The 17,639-nt window shown below is 40.6% G+C and overlaps 1 protein-coding gene and 2 long non-coding RNA genes across 3 annotated transcripts in view; all 3 read left to right on the forward strand.

The window, feature by feature from the left end:
* The window catches only part of LOC310767021, a 962,895-nt gene that overhangs the window by 472,929 nt on the left and 472,327 nt on the right, over positions 1–17,639 (forward strand). The gene's annotated exons all lie outside the window — the stretch shown is intronic.
* AVEN (apoptosis and caspase activation inhibitor) overlaps positions 1–17,639 on the forward strand; it is a 111,813-nt gene that overhangs the window by 90,856 nt on the left and 3,318 nt on the right. Inside the window, exons 3-4 of the mRNA XM_083622261.1 lie at positions 10,880–10,950; positions 15,451–15,546. Coding sequence (XP_083478387.1) covers positions 10,880–10,950; positions 15,451–15,546 — 167 coding nt within the window. The remainder of the gene's footprint in view (positions 1–10,879; positions 10,951–15,450; positions 15,547–17,639) is intronic.
* LOC310766616 lies at positions 1,779–5,209 on the forward strand. The gene is made up of 2 exons (XR_014550282.1): positions 1,779–2,842; positions 3,333–5,209. It is a non-coding gene; the product is annotated as an uncharacterized lncRNA (long non-coding RNA).

Raw genomic sequence — 17,639 nt, forward strand, 5'->3', positions numbered from 1 at the left:
TAATACTTTTATTTTGCCTTAAACAAGTACATATAAATATAGACAACCAAAATTACAAAGGAAAATTCCTTAATAATAATGAAAAAGAATACAAAAACTACAAAAAAATATCGAAGTACATGACACAGAACATAAGCAACTATGGGAAAGATAAAAGAAAAGAAAAAAGAAAAATAGGGGGGGGGGGAGAGAAAAAGAAAAAGGAAGATGAGCCAAAGCAGGAAAGCTCATCTATTGTACACTTCCATCAAGCTCACAACAGATCATTATTCTTATCAATTCTCTCTATCTGCATTCCAAAGGAATCCCTCATCGTGGTATCAGGGAGCATTTCTCTATGCGGTATCATTCTAAACATAACCAGGTCTTTCTTGTTGAGCCCTTGTCCCCTAAATAATTATTTAAACATTCCTATTCTTCTTTCACCAATTTTTTAGGTTTATCTCTTATTGCATCTGTCAGCTTTGCGAGCTCCAAGTACTCGCACAATTGAACTACCCATTCCTCTTTAGTGGGTGTATTTTTATCTTTCCAGTGTTTTGCCACTATAACCCTTGCTGCTGACGTTGCATACATAAATAGCCTAGTTTTATTTTTGGGAATATTATCTGAAACCATTCCTAGTAAAAATTCTTCCGGTTTCTTGCTAAATGTAGTTTTTATCAATCTCTTTATCTCTTCATAAATCATATTCCAAAATCTTTGTATCTCTAGACAGGACCACCACATATGGTAGTATGTACCTATTTGTTCCTTACATCGCCAGCACTTGTTATTGTTTGATTTATTTATTTTTGCAAGTTTTACAGGGGTCAGGTACCACCTATAGTACATTTTCATAAGATTTTCCCTTATAAGGAAACAAGCCATGAATTTTATATTTTTAGTCCATAATTCGTTCCAAATATTGGGTGTGATCGTATGTCCCAGGTCCCTCTCCCATTTTACTGTAATTTCTTTGATATCTTCCTTCTTTCTTTGCCAATTCAAAAGTAGTTTGTACATTTTTGAAAGTGTCTTTTGATTATTATGTAAAATATCCTTCTCCAGATAGGCTATTTTTTTGTCAAATCCTTTTGTTCTTTTATCCTTTTCAAGGGCGGCTTTTAGTTGATAGTACATTACACCCATTTGTGATCTTCTACAAATGTGAAAGTGAACTGAAGTCTAAGTCCATATGCTTCATCAGTGACTGCCATAAACATGACACTACAGCTTTTTTCACATTTCAGAAGCCAGTGTTGCAATACTTGAGACAAAAACACCCACATTTAACAAATGTAGTTTATTTTAGTGATTGTAGTTCAGCACAATAAAATAACTACAAGAACTTTATCAATCTGTGTTATCATGAAGAGGACTATGGCATGACTGCTGAATAGCATTTCTTTGCCACTGGCCATGGTAAAAATGTGTGCGATGGAGTAAGGGGAATGATTAAGTGCCTTGCTACGAGAGCAAGTCTTAAGAGAACTGTAGAGGGACAAATTTTGAATGCACTAGATTTATTTGAATTTGCTTCCAAAAACATAAAGGGAATTCAGGTGTTTTTCACACCATCAGCTGAGGTGGGTGCAAACGAAGAGTTCCTGATGGTATCATAATTCATTATCAGTAGGTGGCACCAGAGAGAACCACTTCTTCAAACCACTGGACAAAAGAACGCTTATGATGAAGCGGGTTTCAGTTTCTGACAAATCTTTTAAAGCCACTGTTGGTGATAAAACAAAAGAACTAGTCAATATTATTCCAGAAAGGTTTTATGCAGTTATGTATGACAAAATAAGCCCAACTGGCTGAAAAACAAGCGAAAAAGGAGGGTTTTTTCTAAACTGATGCAGAAATTGCATTAGCCTAAATTGCGCAAAAATCGGAATTTTAAAAACATTCTCCGGCACCCAATTTTGGACCAAAAAATCTCTTAAAAATAATTTGAGGTTATCTCATAGGTATCTACACATAGTTTTTGTGTGTGAAGAAAATATGAATCGTGAGAGCACGGTTGAGTATTAAAACCAGGTGATTTGGTGTGGAATGACCCCTCTGCTAAATCAGACTAAAGGCTCATCTAGTCGAGTATCCTGTTTTCAACCGTGGTCAACCATGTGCTTCTGGAAATCCCCAGAAGCAGAATATAAGGCCAGTGGCACTCACTTCATTGTGTGTCACACAGTGTCTGCTATTCAGCCACATGCCAGTAAGCTCCCAATCGAGTGTTAAAACAATACAGCATTAAATATTAAACAAATACAGCATTTAAATATTAAAAACATCCCTAAACAGGGCTGCCTTTAGATGTATTCCATAAGTCAGATAGTTGTTTATTTCCTTCACGTCTGATGGGAGGGTGTTCCACAGGGCGGACCACTACCAAGAAGGCCCTCTGCCTGGTTCCCTGTAACCTCACTTTTCGCAATGAGGGAATTGCCAGAAGGCCCTCGGTGCTGGTTCTCAGTGTCCAAGATCTCCATGAACTTGACTAATATCCTAAAGGTATCTAAGACAGGGGCCTTCACCACATCTTATGGCAGTGAATTCCGTAAGTAAGTTATATATTTTATTAACATAGAAGTATTTGATTTGGATTCAAATTTAATTTTTAAGCTGTCAGACTGCCTAAAAAGTCTCAGATATAACTTCATTTGGACCTTTTTGCTGAGAAATCCATTGAAATGAGCATTTAAAATAAAACAGCAGGTGGTGGAGCAGCGATGGTATAAGCTGGAGGCTATGTAACTAGATGGCACAAGTGGCGCTAAATATATCGAAGCTAATTAACAGAGAGGTGTAACATTTCAAAAGGATGATTTAGTGGTGGTCAAAAATTCTGGGTACAATTACCGTATTTTTCGCCCCATAGGACGCACCGGCCCATAGGAAGCACCTAGTTTTTTTGGGGGGAAATAAAGAATTTTTTTTTATTCCCCCCCCAGGTGCGGGGCTGGGGCGGGGGAAGCCCGAGCTTCCCCCGACCCCAGCCCCCAGAACAGGCTGCTGTCCGCAAGCTGTGGGAGAGCTGCCCGAAGTCGCGCAGCTCTCCCACAGCTAGCGGAGGACTGCGCGAAGCCCGAGGCTTGGGGCCTGCTGAGCTCAGCGCGCCCCAAGCTTCTGGGTGCCGGCAAGCTGTCCGCTAGCCATGGGAGAGCTGCGTCTCCCACGGCTAACGGATAGCTTCCTGAAGCCTGGAGAGCGAGAGGGGTCGGTGCGCACCGATCCGCCTCGCTCTCCAGGCTTCAGCGAAAGCCTGCATTCACCCCATAGGACGCACACACATTTCCCCTTCATTTTTGGAGGGGGAAAAGTGCATCCTATAGGGCGAAAAATACGGTAAGTCAGTTTTGTTGTTTTTAAATGGATTAAGTTCCTTGCTAGACAATATTTGCTGAAGAATATGGTAGCCAGTTTGCAAACAGAACTTACTCAAAAGATTTTTCTGACCCTCTTGACACCCTTGCAATAATAGCAAACTTTCATTTTGTGTCATATCCACATCATACATCCAAAGCATTTTTATAGCATTTAACAGTCCTGGCTTCTTCAAAGCAATCCTAGGAACTGTAGCTACTGGGAATTGTAGCTCTGTGGGTAGTAAAATGCAGTTTCTTCCCAGGGGGAGCCATGTCTGTTAAATTTGTAGAAATGTGCTTTAAATGTGGAAGTGGCATTAAATTGTTAACCATTAATGCTGTAGAAGCTTCACTTACAAAGCTTGAAGTAGGTAACATTTGACAAGTGTAATAAAATGTATCTGAAAATCAGAGACAGCATAGGATTTTGTAACCCTTGAACTTGGGAAAACATGGTCTAAAGCGAAGGATTTTCTGTGCCTTTTAGGGCAAATATAAAGGTTCATTCTTAACTAAGAACCATGCAAGGACATGGGATCTAGGGTTACTTCTCAGTTGCCAAGGAAATTGGCTCAAAAAAACACTGGAGGCAATGATAAATTTCTCATGTGTATTCTCCAGGCATAAAAAAAATATATTGTGCAGAGAAAGTTCCAAACTCATATGATGATTCGACAAATGTCCAAAGCTTAGAAGATTTTCATTTTTCTGTTTTTAACACACTGTTTCACTAATCAAAGAAATAAGGGTTTTAAAAATACATTCTTATTCCTTGTGTTTTCTCTATTTGATAGTGTTCTAAGCTTGAGATTTGCAGCCTGGTGTAGCGCAATATGTTTACTTTAGTGGCATGGCTTGTAAATGCAGGGCATTGAAGCAGAAATGTGAAACATCAGATGCACAACATCAAACTGCTCAGATATTTTAGGCTGCACCTCTGTTAATTATTCATAAAGAATTTATATATAGGTCTGCAAGCGCTGCTGATGCCATCAATAAGAAAAGAGTTGAGATGTGACTGAAATTGGTGGAGAGCAACCAGTCTCATAGGTCACCCTTTAACTTAATAAATTCCCATGTGAAGTCACATTTGTTTCTTGAAAGTTAGAGTGATGCTGGGGCCGGTAATCAGTGTAAACATAGAAATCATTTCCCTTAAAATTAGGACTATGGCATTACCAGGCAGCACAAATAAAGCACAGCTTGTTATGAACTTGGTCTTACTAGGTCCCTTGTGTGTTTTAAAGTCATGTTTCTGCTGCTCATTTTCTTTGAGTTGAGTGGTGTTTGACTGCACTGTTTCCTTCTACAGTTCATATCTGCTTCAGAACTACTAGTTTAAATTGGATTCAAGAATCCAAGGGTCTCGTTGTTTAAATTACTTGCGCCTACAATTTGAGATCTCGTGTGCATGTTCTTCCTTGTCAAATATACACAGTGAAAATTAGGGGAAAGTTACTGAAAATTATATGAGTTACATTGAACTCCGACGTGCAAGTTGTGTGTATATTTTAAACCCTTGAAGCAAGAGGCACTGGCAGGAATGGCTACCTGAACTACTAGGAACTGGCAAAGAAAATGTTATAACACAGAAAAATGTTGACCTGCTTACTGTACACTGTCATTCTGTGTATAAGAAATTAACTGATAGTATTTGAGGCTACAATTATGTGCCCATTTATCTAGGGGCAAACTCCATTGAACTTAGTGGGACTTAACTTCTGGGTAGACATGCATTTCATTTAACATTTATTTCAATATTCCTAAGCCACTCTTTTAGGGGCTCACAACATATTAAAGACATAAAATTCATTCATAACATAGTTACAAGCCATAAAACCACAATCTATAAAACACAAAAATCTATAAAAAATAATAGCAGCAGTAAAACCATGCCAGCAGAAAAACAGTATAAATAATAAAACAAGCAGATAAGCATAACGAGTTTCAAAATAGCAACAGTTAAAAGACAAAACAATTAGATTATTAAGAAAAAACAGTATGAAACAAAGGTATTCAGGGCTCGTTTATGTATCTATGAGGAGCTGTGCCTTCAAAGAGAGAGAAGCATTTTTTTTCAGTATTAGATGTTTGAAACATTATAAATGTAATTGAGTGTGAAAACGAAAAGGGTGTTGCAACCTTTTAACCTGGACAAGTTTTCCAAATTCTAGGGGATGCTTATCTGTCATACACACATTTCAAATTTCTCTCTTCAGTCCAAAATGATTTCCATATCAGCTCTTAAATTATATCATACCAGAATGAAACAATAAAATAAGTAAAACTAGCAAGCTCTCAATCTTTATGGTGGTGAGAGTGAGCAAACCAATTTGAGACCTCCTAATCTCACTGTGTACAGGGGGAGACAAAATCATCTCTCTTAGTAATTTTTGTGGCGGATAAGTAAAAATGTAGCTAACATTTAAAATCTACCCGCTTGGGAAATCTGTGTCTACATACTTAAATTCCTGTGTATTTCCCTCCCAGAAACAATAAGGACAACAAATGTTATATTGAAAAACTGTCTTGCCATCTGGATGATCATCTATGTCTTATGAATATTGCATGCCAGGTGGTTTGAGGGGGAGAATTTTCAAAGATGTTTGTTTTGTTCTGTATAGTATGGATGATAAACACATTCACTACATATCTAAGAGGTATAAAACTGAGTCATTTAATCAAGATTATATATGTAAATATTGTCTTTTTTGTGATACTGTTAACTAGCAAGGGAAAAGTAGAGGCAACTGCCTGCTTGATGCTTGCGCAACTTACTAGAGCACAGCTGAGTCTCGTGTTTTTTCATTTGATTTTTGTTTTGGCTGAGAGACTTGGCGAAACCTATAAAGGAAATGCCCCATTTACTCCTAGGGTCAAATTATTTTAGATTCATTGTGTGACTAGCAGCCGTGTTAAGGGACCTTAAAACATTAATCCCAGCTGAGATCTGAACAACCCTCTCACCCTTCCACGTGCTGCAGCTAGCCTTTTAAAAAAGCTCTTTCCCTCTTAAAGGAAAGTCTCAAGAGCACGTGGGGCAAAACACAGCTGGAAAATCTCCACTAGTTTTCATAATGCATAAACACCAGGCTGTCCACTGTGTGCCACTAGTTACTCCCACATCTGATGATTTTTCTGAATTGAGTGGAATGAAGTTTCCTGGGCAAGTACCACTTTCTCTCGACAAGATATATTTCAGTTTGCATTCCCATCTTGAACAACACTTGGGAGGTCTCTCTCGAACACTTACTGCAGTAGCTTCCCTTTCTTCCTCTTAACAGCTGTTGAACAGTCCAATTTTCACTATTGCTTCAGCTCCTGCAAGTGACTGTTTAAATTCTATCCTGCTGTATTATTTGACCTCTAACCAACTGTATTGTGAATATGTATCTTAATAGCTTTGTATCATTAATGAAAATAACATTGCTCTAGCACACATGTTGCACTGGGGAACGGCATGGTAACATTAACAAATAAGCATACAAAGCAACTTGTTGAATACTGAGTTGGTTAAAGATTTCGAAAAAAGAGACCTGGACTTAAATCCAGCCGTGAAACTCAAGTTGCTTTTGGCCAGCCACACACACTCAGGCTAACCTGCTTCACAGAGTTGTTGTCGGGATAAAACAGGGAAATCTGGTTGCTCCATGCTTGCTAGGTTGCTAGGATCCCCTGTGTTCCTAGAAGCAAGAGTGAGATGGGATACACATTATTAATGTTACTAGTAGTGGGGAGTGTCTGGCAGTGCTTGGGATTTTTAGAATAAAAAATTTATTGGGGTTTGTTGGTTTGTTTTTTAATAGAGAGTGTAATTTGTGAACTTGGACCCAACATGCCAAATGATGGGGAAATCACACTAAAGTCACATTTTGCTCCTCCGTCTTGATTCAAAATGGTGCCTGGTATTCAATCATAAATGAAGTCCCCCAGTTTGGGAACTCCAGCATGAGTTTGACCAAACTGTGGGAGGCAGTGGGAAACAGGAGTGCCTGGCGTGCTCTGGTCCATGGGGTCACGAAGAGTCGGACACGACTAAACAACAACAACAATTCTGAGTTTGGCGATATTACAAGAGGTGACTGAATCTATTCCAAAAAGTCTATGAAGACATGCCAAAATGATGTTTTGGTCCGTTACCTTGATTCAAAATGGCACCTGGCATGCAAACAGTGAAGAGGTCTGCCGCCTCTACCTCGGAAACCCTTATGCAGTTTGGCAACAATACCTTGAGAAGTGGCTGAAACTATGTACAAAAATGGACATGGTCATGCCAAAGTGATGTTTTGGTCTACCATGTCAATTCAAAATGACACCTGTGTCCAAATGGCAACCAAGTCTGCCACCCACCTGGGGAGCCCTCATGCCAAGATTGGTGACGGTATCTCAAGCAGCACCCGAAACTATAAAGGACAAACAGACAAATGGCTAGACAAGCCACTTTTGAAAATACATATTCAGTTCGATAGTTGGAGTGAAATACATCTTTTGTGGTTTTGGGAAACGTAGCTTTTCTTTCCCTGTTATGTTAGCCTTGCGTTTTAAACAGCTATTGCATTTTACTTCAGAGAGCAAAGGAAAACGTTGTGTTTACAAACATTTAATTGAAGTGCATTTAAACCATTTTGTTTTCAGTTCCAGTTACTTTTGCTTGGAATTATGATCTGTCAGTTTTTAAATTTGGAAGCATTCTCAGGCATTGCCTGATGGTTTATTAGTATTCATGATGTAAAAGGACATTCTTTTCAGACTAAGGTAATTTTAAAAAGATAATTGGTTGGACCAACATTCTCATTAACCTAATTTGCATTAAATGTGCTTCTGTGAATTGTAGTTATTTTTTATTTTATTTGAGAAACTTGCTCTGTGGTTTTTTCTACTGCCTGCTTAGAATAATTCCCCACCGACTTTACTGGTATCATTGTGGATCAAGTGGTTTGAGGACACTAATATTTCTTTATTTAGAAGGCTTTATCATAGGGTCTGGCATAATTTACTCTGTTCATTTCAGTCTCATTGTGCCTAACTGGCTAAAGGAACAAACTATTAGTAGTTTTGAGGCAAATATATTTGCTCTAGTAAGTAGAGAAGTTCTCAATTATACAATATAATACTTTTATATATACACTATATATTTTGGAAAGTCTGTCAGTTTGTTCTCTATAGGTTCGGACGCCTCTTGAGATATTCTCTTGAGATATGCTCTTGCCACTTACCATCTGGCCTGGGGCGGGGCCTGAAGCCTCATAAGGACTGCTTGCTGCTTGCTGCCGCTGCCCAGGAGGACTCCCCTGAGTGAGTGCCTGAGGGCCCTGCTCTTGCCACTTACCACCTGGCCCGGGGCGGGGCCTGACAGGCCTCACTAGGACAGTTGTTACTGCTGGAGGGGCACAGAGTGTTTTTAAAATGTTTTTTAAAAAATTTCTTTTGGATTTTTTGTATGTGGGGGGTGGGGGTGGGATGGATGCTTGGTTGGGCTTGGGGAATTATTTTTTATTTTGATGTTTTTGTAATTTTTACATTTTTTTGTTTTATTGGTTTTGTTTGTTTGTTTAAGGTGTTATTTTGTTCTTAAGGGGAGGGGTCAGGGCTGCCGGGGAGTGGGCCCCAGCCCACAAAATGGCTGGGGCATGTTCCACAGGGGGGGATGCACTGGGACAACCGATCTCAGTGATCACGGGTAGGAGGAGGAGTTACGCTAAGACCAGACCATGTCATTAGAGAGGGGGCAGGTTTAGTCGTTGTCTGAGGACTATTCCTGCCTCCGGGTCTGGTCCTGACTGGATGGATACTAGAATCAGCAAGGGATACCCACATGACCTGAAGGTGCTGCTGTGCAATGCCAGGTCAATGATTCATAAGACCGCTGCCATCCATGACTTGATCATGGATGGAGGACTTGACCTGGCATGTGTAACAGAGACTTGGTTGGATGAAGCAGATGGGCCTGTCCTTGCCGCTGTTTGTCCACCAGGTTTCTCTTACGCACAGCAACCCAGGTCATGTGGGCGGGGAGGGGGGGTTGCAGTGATTTTTAGGAAGTCATTAGTTTGCACCAGGCGTCCTATTGGGAAGACCCAGTTTTCCGAGTGCATGTTCTGGAAGTTGGGCAATAGGGGCAGTACAGGATTCCTTTTGGTGTACCGACCTCCCCGCTGCACCAAGGATTCCCTGCCCGAGCTGCTTCAGGTTGTGGCGGATGTTCTCCTGGAAACACCTAGCTTGGTTGTCCTAGGGGATTTTAACATCCATGCCGACACGCCCTTACAAGGGGCCGCTCGGGACTTCGTGGAAAGCATGGCCTCCATGGGGCTGTCCCTGAATAAGTCTGGCCCAACCCATAGCCGCGGACATGCCTTGGACCTGGTGTTGAAACATGACTTCACCCAATTATTGGCATGAAAGGCCCTAATTCACAAATTACACAAAATTTTTAATGGATACATTAAAAAACCCACAATGTTTTGGAGTTTCTCAAAAATCCAGGGCCGCACCAACCACCACCTACGTTTCTCTCTCTCTCTCTCTCTCTCTCTCTCTCTCTCTCTCTCTGTGTGTGTGTGTGTGTGTGTGTGTGTGTTCCCACCAGACAAGACAACGAGACAAAACACTGAAGAAGCCAGGGCTATTCCAGCATGCTGCTTAGAAATGGAGATAGATTGGTCAATTCAGATACAGGCTTGACTGAACTACAATAGCATTTTTGTAATCTAACATACTGTGATCCTAACTCTTCCATAAGCCACTTGAAGAGTATTTTTAGTGGCTTGCAGGTAATGTTTCTATTTACAAAAGTTGGCCATTGACTTTCATAGACCTTCTGAGTCTGCTCATACTTGGCAGCTAAACACATTTTGGAAGATGAAGGTGTAATGCAGTATGTAAAATGCTGAAAGAAATAAAATGTTGAAGTAAAATCAGATTCTAGCTTTAACAGTCCTGTCACCTCTTATTTCATACAAACTGAACTGAAGTGCTGTTTTTAAATGCAAAACCTATCATATTGTATTACAATATTGTAGCCTTAATGGGAAATGTTTTTAACATTCACTCTGTGTGATGCCTTTGGAAAAACGAGCATGTGTCTTACGTAATTGTGGGAATTGAGTGCCTGTTACAATAGGTTGTATTTAGTGCATTTCTGTTCAATAGGGTTGTCTTGCACATACATCTGCACAGACACACACAGGATACGGAGGGATGGGGCTGGGAGGGAACCTGAGGCAAAATAGAAGGTTGTGAGTCTGAATCTTATTACCTCTGACTAGTCCTTATTCCCAGGCACTCCTTGTATTCTCCCCACCACAAATTTATAATCACCATGTAGCTCCTGCATTGTTTTAGCGATAACAAAGGATATTTGTGTGATTGTTTGGGGCTTTTTTATTGTTCTAGGGTGTTGGCTTGCTTGAGCGTTCTATATTGATATACTGTTAAAATATGAGAATTCTTGATTTTTCATTCATGGAACTTTAATCGGTTTTGCTGTTTATTTGGCAAATTTATTGACACATGTGCCTCTTTATTTGTAGGGGATTCCTTTACCCAGTTCAGATTTGCTGAAGAAAAGGAGTGGATTGCAGAAAACCTTTGTCCGAAACAGGTAATGGAGAACAACCTGTTCTTGAAAAGATTGCTGTGTGCATTTTATTTCAGTTTCTGCAGGGCAGATGATGATTTATGCACAGCCAGTAAAGCTGGTGTAGCATTGTGGTTAAGCTTGTGAGCAGAATCAGGAAGTGCCTGATTCAAACCTCATCTCCGTACAAACTCTGTTCTCTCCCAATATTGCCTCAGCCACCCCACCCACCTTTTCCAATTCAGAGATTATATTGCTGGCTTGCTTTGAGGATTACGGAGGTAATAAATGTAAAGTGCCTTGAACATTGGAAATGGTCTATATAAATGCCAGATTTTATTAAAACTTGGAGAATAAAAGACCCTGTAGAAAGCTATTAGGCAAAACAGAGTAGAATTAGCCACACATGCTTAATCTTCTCATGTCAACCTAGATAAATATTCCTGTTCTAGAAAATATCTTGGTGAACATGTAAGGCAGCCCCAATGCTAGTGCCTCTCTGCGATCTGTTGCTGTTTGACTGTGCACAAGATGGGAAGAGAGGTCATTGTATAAGCTCAACCATGATGGAATGGGAAACACGCAGAGGGTATTTAGGACTTAAAGTTCTCTGAAATGTACATGGAACTCTAGTTTACTGGAGAACATGCATAATATGATTTCAGAAGGGGGGCTGTTGTGGTGTGCTGTGTCAGCTGGGTAGTCACAAGGTTGTCAGAACCAGTGAAGGCGGTGAAGGTCTGGAGGCGGTTGGAGGATGGATGGCGGCTAACAGATTGAGGTTGAATCCTGACAAGACAGAAGTACTGTTTCAGGGGGACAGGAGGCGGGCGGATGTGGAGGACTCCCTGCTCCTGAATGGAGTAACTGTGCCCCTGAAGGACCAGGTGCGCAGCCTGGGAGTCATTCTGGACTCACAGCTGTCCATGGAAGCGCAGGTCAATTCTGTGTCCAGGGCAGCTGTTTATCAGCTCCATCTGGTACGCAGGCTGAGACCCTACCTGCCGGCAGACTGTCTTGCCAGAGTGGTGCATGCTCTAGTTATCTCTCACTTGGACTACTGCAATGCGCTCTATGTGGGGCTACCTTTGAAGGTGACCCGGAAACTACAACTAATCCAGAATGCGGCAGCTAGACTGGTGACTGGGCGCGGCCGCCGAGACCATATAACCTACACTGAAAGACCTACACTGGCTCCCAGTACGTTTCCGAGCACAATTCAAAGTGTTGGTGCTGACCTTTAAAGCCCTAAACGGCCACGGTCCAGTATACCTGAAGGAGCGTCTCCACCTCCATCATTCTGCCCAGACGCTGAGGTCCAGCACCGAGAGCCTTCTGGCAGTTCCCTCGCTACGAGAAGCCAAGTTACAGGGAACCAGGCAGAGGGCCTTCTCGGTAGTGGCACCCACCCTGTGGAATGCCCTCCCACCAGATGTCAAAGAGAAAAATAACTACCAAACTATTAGAAGACATCTGAAGGCAGCCCTGTTTAGGGAAGCTTTTAATGTTTAATAGGTTATTGTATTTTAGTGTTCTGTTGGAAGCCGCCCAGAGTGGCTGGGGAAACTCAGCCAGATGGGTGGGGTATAAATAAGAAATTATTATATTATTATTATTGTCACCTATGTGGACCACATTGCAATAGTCCATCTTCAAAGACCTGAATATTAGGCATTAGGCCTTGATAACATATGAAGGGCTGCAGCTTTCTCATAATAAAGTAATAAAAGGAGATTTTGGCCTTCTGGGTGTAGCAAGATTCAGCAGCACTCCCAAGAGAATGGATTTGAGGGAATCACAGGGGGATGAATCCCAAACAACTATTTTGGGTGTCCCTTTTCTTCCCAAGTGACAGGGCCAGATAATCCCCATTATTTTGATGGATGGGAAGCAGGATGACACCATGAGGTCTGCAGAGATATTAGCTCCATTGGGCTTCTCCCTTTGCATACTCTAGCTGGTCTAGTTGATCATTATAAGATATAAAACTTGTTTTCTGTTGCTGTAGAGAGCAGGACTAGAACTAACAGGGAAAATGTTGCAAGGAAGCAGATTCTGGCAAAACATTCAGGGAAACTTCCTAACAGTAAGAGCTGTCTGACAGCCTCAAGAAATGGCGAACTGTCCTTTGCTGTAGGCATTTAAGCGGGGGGTGGGGAGCCAATGGCTGACAATGCTGTAGTTGCATCCTGTATTGAGCAAGGGGTCCAGATGATCTCTTAAGTTCCTTTCAACTCTGTAATCCTACTATGCAGCATTATGATTTAAGTGTAACTGAGGTTTGTCCTGTTGTTTACAGCTTGTGATTTGCCTGGGTTCAGACAATGTGCTAAGCCAAAATATGATTTAACTCAGCCACGGTCTCTCTAGGCCCCTGCATGTTTGCTCCTTCATGCTAAATTATGGTTTGGCTTAGCAGTGCATACAAAAAAGAGCTCAGTGTGCTAACATGGATCACCAAAGGAAAGTGAGATTTGCCCAGTCTGTGAATGACATTTAAGATTAAAAGGGGGGAAGAGTGTATGAAGAGAGGAATATTCAGGCTGGGGTGGGGTGGGGGAGGCACAGAGCAGAACTTGAAAGTTGAGCATAAATGGAGTTGAATAGGCATTTTAGAAAATGCTCTGCCTATACTTGATAATGAAAGAACTTCAGTTCCTACAAATCTGTAGGAAGAGGAAGAGACATCTACTGCCTTCAACAAGTTGTATTATTTTCAGGGATAGGGGGTTACTACAGTAAGAGATTTTTAATGCTTTACTTGGAGACAAGTGGAACAGAGTGTATTGTAGCATGTGAAGTGAGTGGATTATAGTCTGATGGCAGGGAAAGTAAACGTATTCTTTCCTCCTTCAGCTTGTCACCCACAGACTTTGTTCTCTTGCAAGCTGGTAGTAAACTAGTCCAGTGAATGTTCAGGCTTGCTCTCTGCTATCTACACTATTTCTGTTGTATTAAGCAACAGCCTAGGCTGGAATTACGGTAGATGTAGAACTGCTCCTCAAAAGAGATTGAACGTGTTTTGTCTTCCTTCTCTCCCTGGCGATGCTTAGTGATACAAAATGTATGACACAACATTGTTGTCCCTGCTCCCCCACCCCATGGCACCCAGTGATGCAGTAGAGTGACACCACATGTTTTTTACCCCTAGACTTTACTGGAGGGAAGTAATGTTCGGTTGTGATTTTCAAAGTCAGTCTCACATCTGTCATAATATCTAATTCCAGCTTTATTTTGAAAAAGAATTTGCACTTAGGATATTGAAGGATTTGTCTGCAGCACCTCTTCTGAGAATTCCCTATACTTTCATCATTTACTGCATTTTCATAAAGTCTGTTTTGAAGTCTTTGTGTCTTAGATATTTTCAAAATTAATCAATCAAGTCATGAATGAACTTCAACCCAGTTTGAGTCAAATGATTAATATTTTATGCTTATCATATACATCTGCATATCAATCAAACACCTTTTGTCACAGACTTTTGACATGTTGTTTGAATGAGAAGTAGGCATTCTAATTTATTCCTTTCAGAAGCTAATCTCTCAATTTAGAATATGTTTGAAGTAAGCTAAATATCTCTGCACTATATTTCTGCTTAAGGTTACTGCAAACATCTAATTAGTGCTGATGACAGCAAGTAATCCTGAAGTCCTGACCTAAAATATCTATGAATAAGCTTCAGTAGGACCTGCTTCTGGGTAGACCTGGTTAGCATTTCATTTAAACTTTTCACCTGCAGACATAGAACTGTATGAAGCTTTACAGAAGGTGATTCATTAGAGAAACATCATCATGGGTGCTGACATGGCTCAGGGATTTCTTCTAAATGAAAGAAAAGCTCTCATCCATCAATTTGCCTTGCCTTCTGTGGCAGCTTGTTTAATTCCCATAAACTCATTTGTTTAATTAAGTTAATTGTTTAAGGTTGTAACCAAAGCTACACAAGCAGAGTTCTGCTTATGCCACAGGACATCTGTTTCCTCTCCTCTCCTGTATGCTTGAAAATCTGCTCCGGAGGGTCCCCCACCCTCCAGAGATTATTATGAAGATGTACATGGGAGCAGGGAAGACAGCAGAGGAAGGTCCATTGTATGCTCAGAGGTCTGTTGCACCAGTGAAGCTGCAGTATTGAAGCCCTTAGGGCAGTATTCAACTTGCACGACTCCACCCCTACCTTACACACCCCACGCCATCCCCAAATCTTTGGAGGTTTGGGAGAACCCCAAAACAGATTAAGTGCCATTCTGCTTGCCCAATTATTTAGTTGAATATCCCCCTTAATTCCTGTTTCAGAAAATTTTAAGAATGGTAATTGATCCTTCAAAATGATTCATAAAGGCCAACCCTGGTTCTTCCATATAGATGGTTCATGGTTAATGCTTCCATCTGTATATGTAGTTCTTGTCCTGCCCAGTTCATTTCAGTGGTGGAAAAAGATAACAGATGGACCTGCTTTTGTGTGTAAGGTATTTAGGAGACCATCATTAATGCCCATTTAATCTCATGTTCTACTGTTTTTTTCAGTTGTCTGGGTTGTATGTTGACTGCCAGTCTTTGGTCCAGGCACTTGAAGAGCTGCCTCTGCATCTCAAACTGAATGTGGCTAAGGAGCTGGTGCAGGTAACACAAAAGCTGCTCATAAATATCTTGAGCCTCGCTTTAAACTTAAGTAGCCTTATGTACTTTTAATGTAATTTGTCATGTGTTATAATATGCACATATTGCCTTGAATCTGAAAAGGAAGACTATTAGATGGAGGAATAAGTCATCAGCACTTCTTATGCTTCCTTGCTCCTTTTAAGCAAAGTGTTTTCCACATGCCAAGTGCATCTCGGTCAAGACCAACATCCCCAAAGAGTTGCTTGTTCTAATTTTGTTGTTCCAGATTTTTCACCGCCTTTTTCCTAAGCAGCATTTTTCAGAAAACAGAAAATGAAATGTATGATCTATTTATTTATTGTAATTTCTACTGATATGTATAGAATTCCTTGTGCAGATATTCTCCACTGTGTGGTAGATCTAGTTCAGCATGGAAGCTGCCAATCAGGCATGTATTTAAAGTAGTTGTTTTTGCCCAGGGTTTAGAGCTCTAGGTAGCAACAAGACAACAAAGCATATTCTGCTGGCAAAAATAAAAATATTCAGGTAGAGGGAACAGAGCCAGTGAGACTTGTGAGTCAAGCATGGCTGTTAGCTAAGATTACAGTTTATCAAAAGCTAGAAAAATCAATCTGCACTAGAAAGGCAGAGCTGCATAACTTCTAAAAACAGTTTTGCTCTCCTTTGGGACTTCTTAAAGTGACTCAGACGCTGACATTGCTCACTTCTTGATCTAACTCAAAGTCATTCAGTGAACGTAGCAGAGAAACTCGCAACTATTTTGCAAAGAAAATGCATTCTTAAAATAAAAATGGCAAAACTGGGGGTGTCATTCTTGCCCTACAGTGGTGCATTAATACACCATTATGGGATGTTTTGTCCAGTAATGAAGTAACAGATTCCCTTGCAGCAGATCAATGAGCTACAAGTGGTGAAGCTTTACATCTCCTTCCTTTTACTTTTTACTACACAACTGAATATGCCACCCTGGGTTACCCTAAGCTGGTTATACCTTGGCAATAATTAAGTAATGTATATTGTTTAGCTGGGTGAATGCTTCTCATTTCATTGTCATTATTAAGCATAAGACAAACTTGAGGGGCAGAATATGTCATTAATGTTTTACAATTTGAGTCCTTCACTGAAAAAAAGGCTTCACAGCCTGTCCATTCCACGGATTCACCTTGCCAGACTTAAAGTGTGTTCTGTTTTTTAAATCTTACATTATAAGAAGAAAAAGCAGGTATATAATAGCATTGCCTAAAAAGCCTCGATAGACATAAAATGAGATACATACAATTAAAAAAAAAAGAACAATATCATTAGGCCAAATGAGAGGAAGCTTCTTAAAAACGCCTTGTATGTTGTAAACCACCCTGTGCTGTTTGGATGAAGGATGGTATATAAATTTAATACATTGTTGTTGTTGTCAACTTCAACTGATATGCTTGCGGGTGACCTTACCTGGATGGTGGCATCTTAACCACGATTACACATGCTTTGGTAACTGCTAGAATACTGAAGGTGTCTTTCATAAAGGCCCAGAAACTGCAGTTGATCCAGAACAGGATTTGCAAAATTATTAGCTGGGACTAGATGGCTTGACCACATTACGCCTCTCTCTGCCAACTTTCAGTCAGTTTCCAGGCTCAGTTTACAATCCTAACATTTTAAGGCCTAAATGGCTTGGGAGCAGGTTCCCTGAAAGACCCACCACCTCCCACCCAGACTTAGGTTCTTCTTGGAGGCCCTGTTTTGAATGCCCCTGTGAAATGAAGTAAAGTGGCTAACCACCAGGTTGAAGGCCTTTTCAGTAGTGGTACTTGCTAAAAAGCATTCACCTAGCAAAACCCTTGTGGTCTTTTTGATGTCAAGAACACAAATCTGTTCACCTAATGCTTAGTTTGGTTGTCTCCGTTTTTAAATCTGTGTTTTATATTTTGGATTGTGATGAGTTTAGTTTTCTTGTCATATTTATGTTGCTTTTGAAGGTATGCTTTATTTTATATTTTAATTGTTTTATACTTATATATTCTTAGTTGCCCAGAGTACTTCATGGGGCAGCATACAAATCTCATAGACAATGGGCGTTTATTTAAATAATGTTTATTAGT

This window comes from Podarcis filfolensis (assembly GCF_964270895.1).
Source record: "Podarcis filfolensis genome assembly, chromosome: 1".
NCBI lineage: Eukaryota > Metazoa > Chordata > Lepidosauria > Squamata > Lacertidae > Podarcis > Podarcis filfolensis.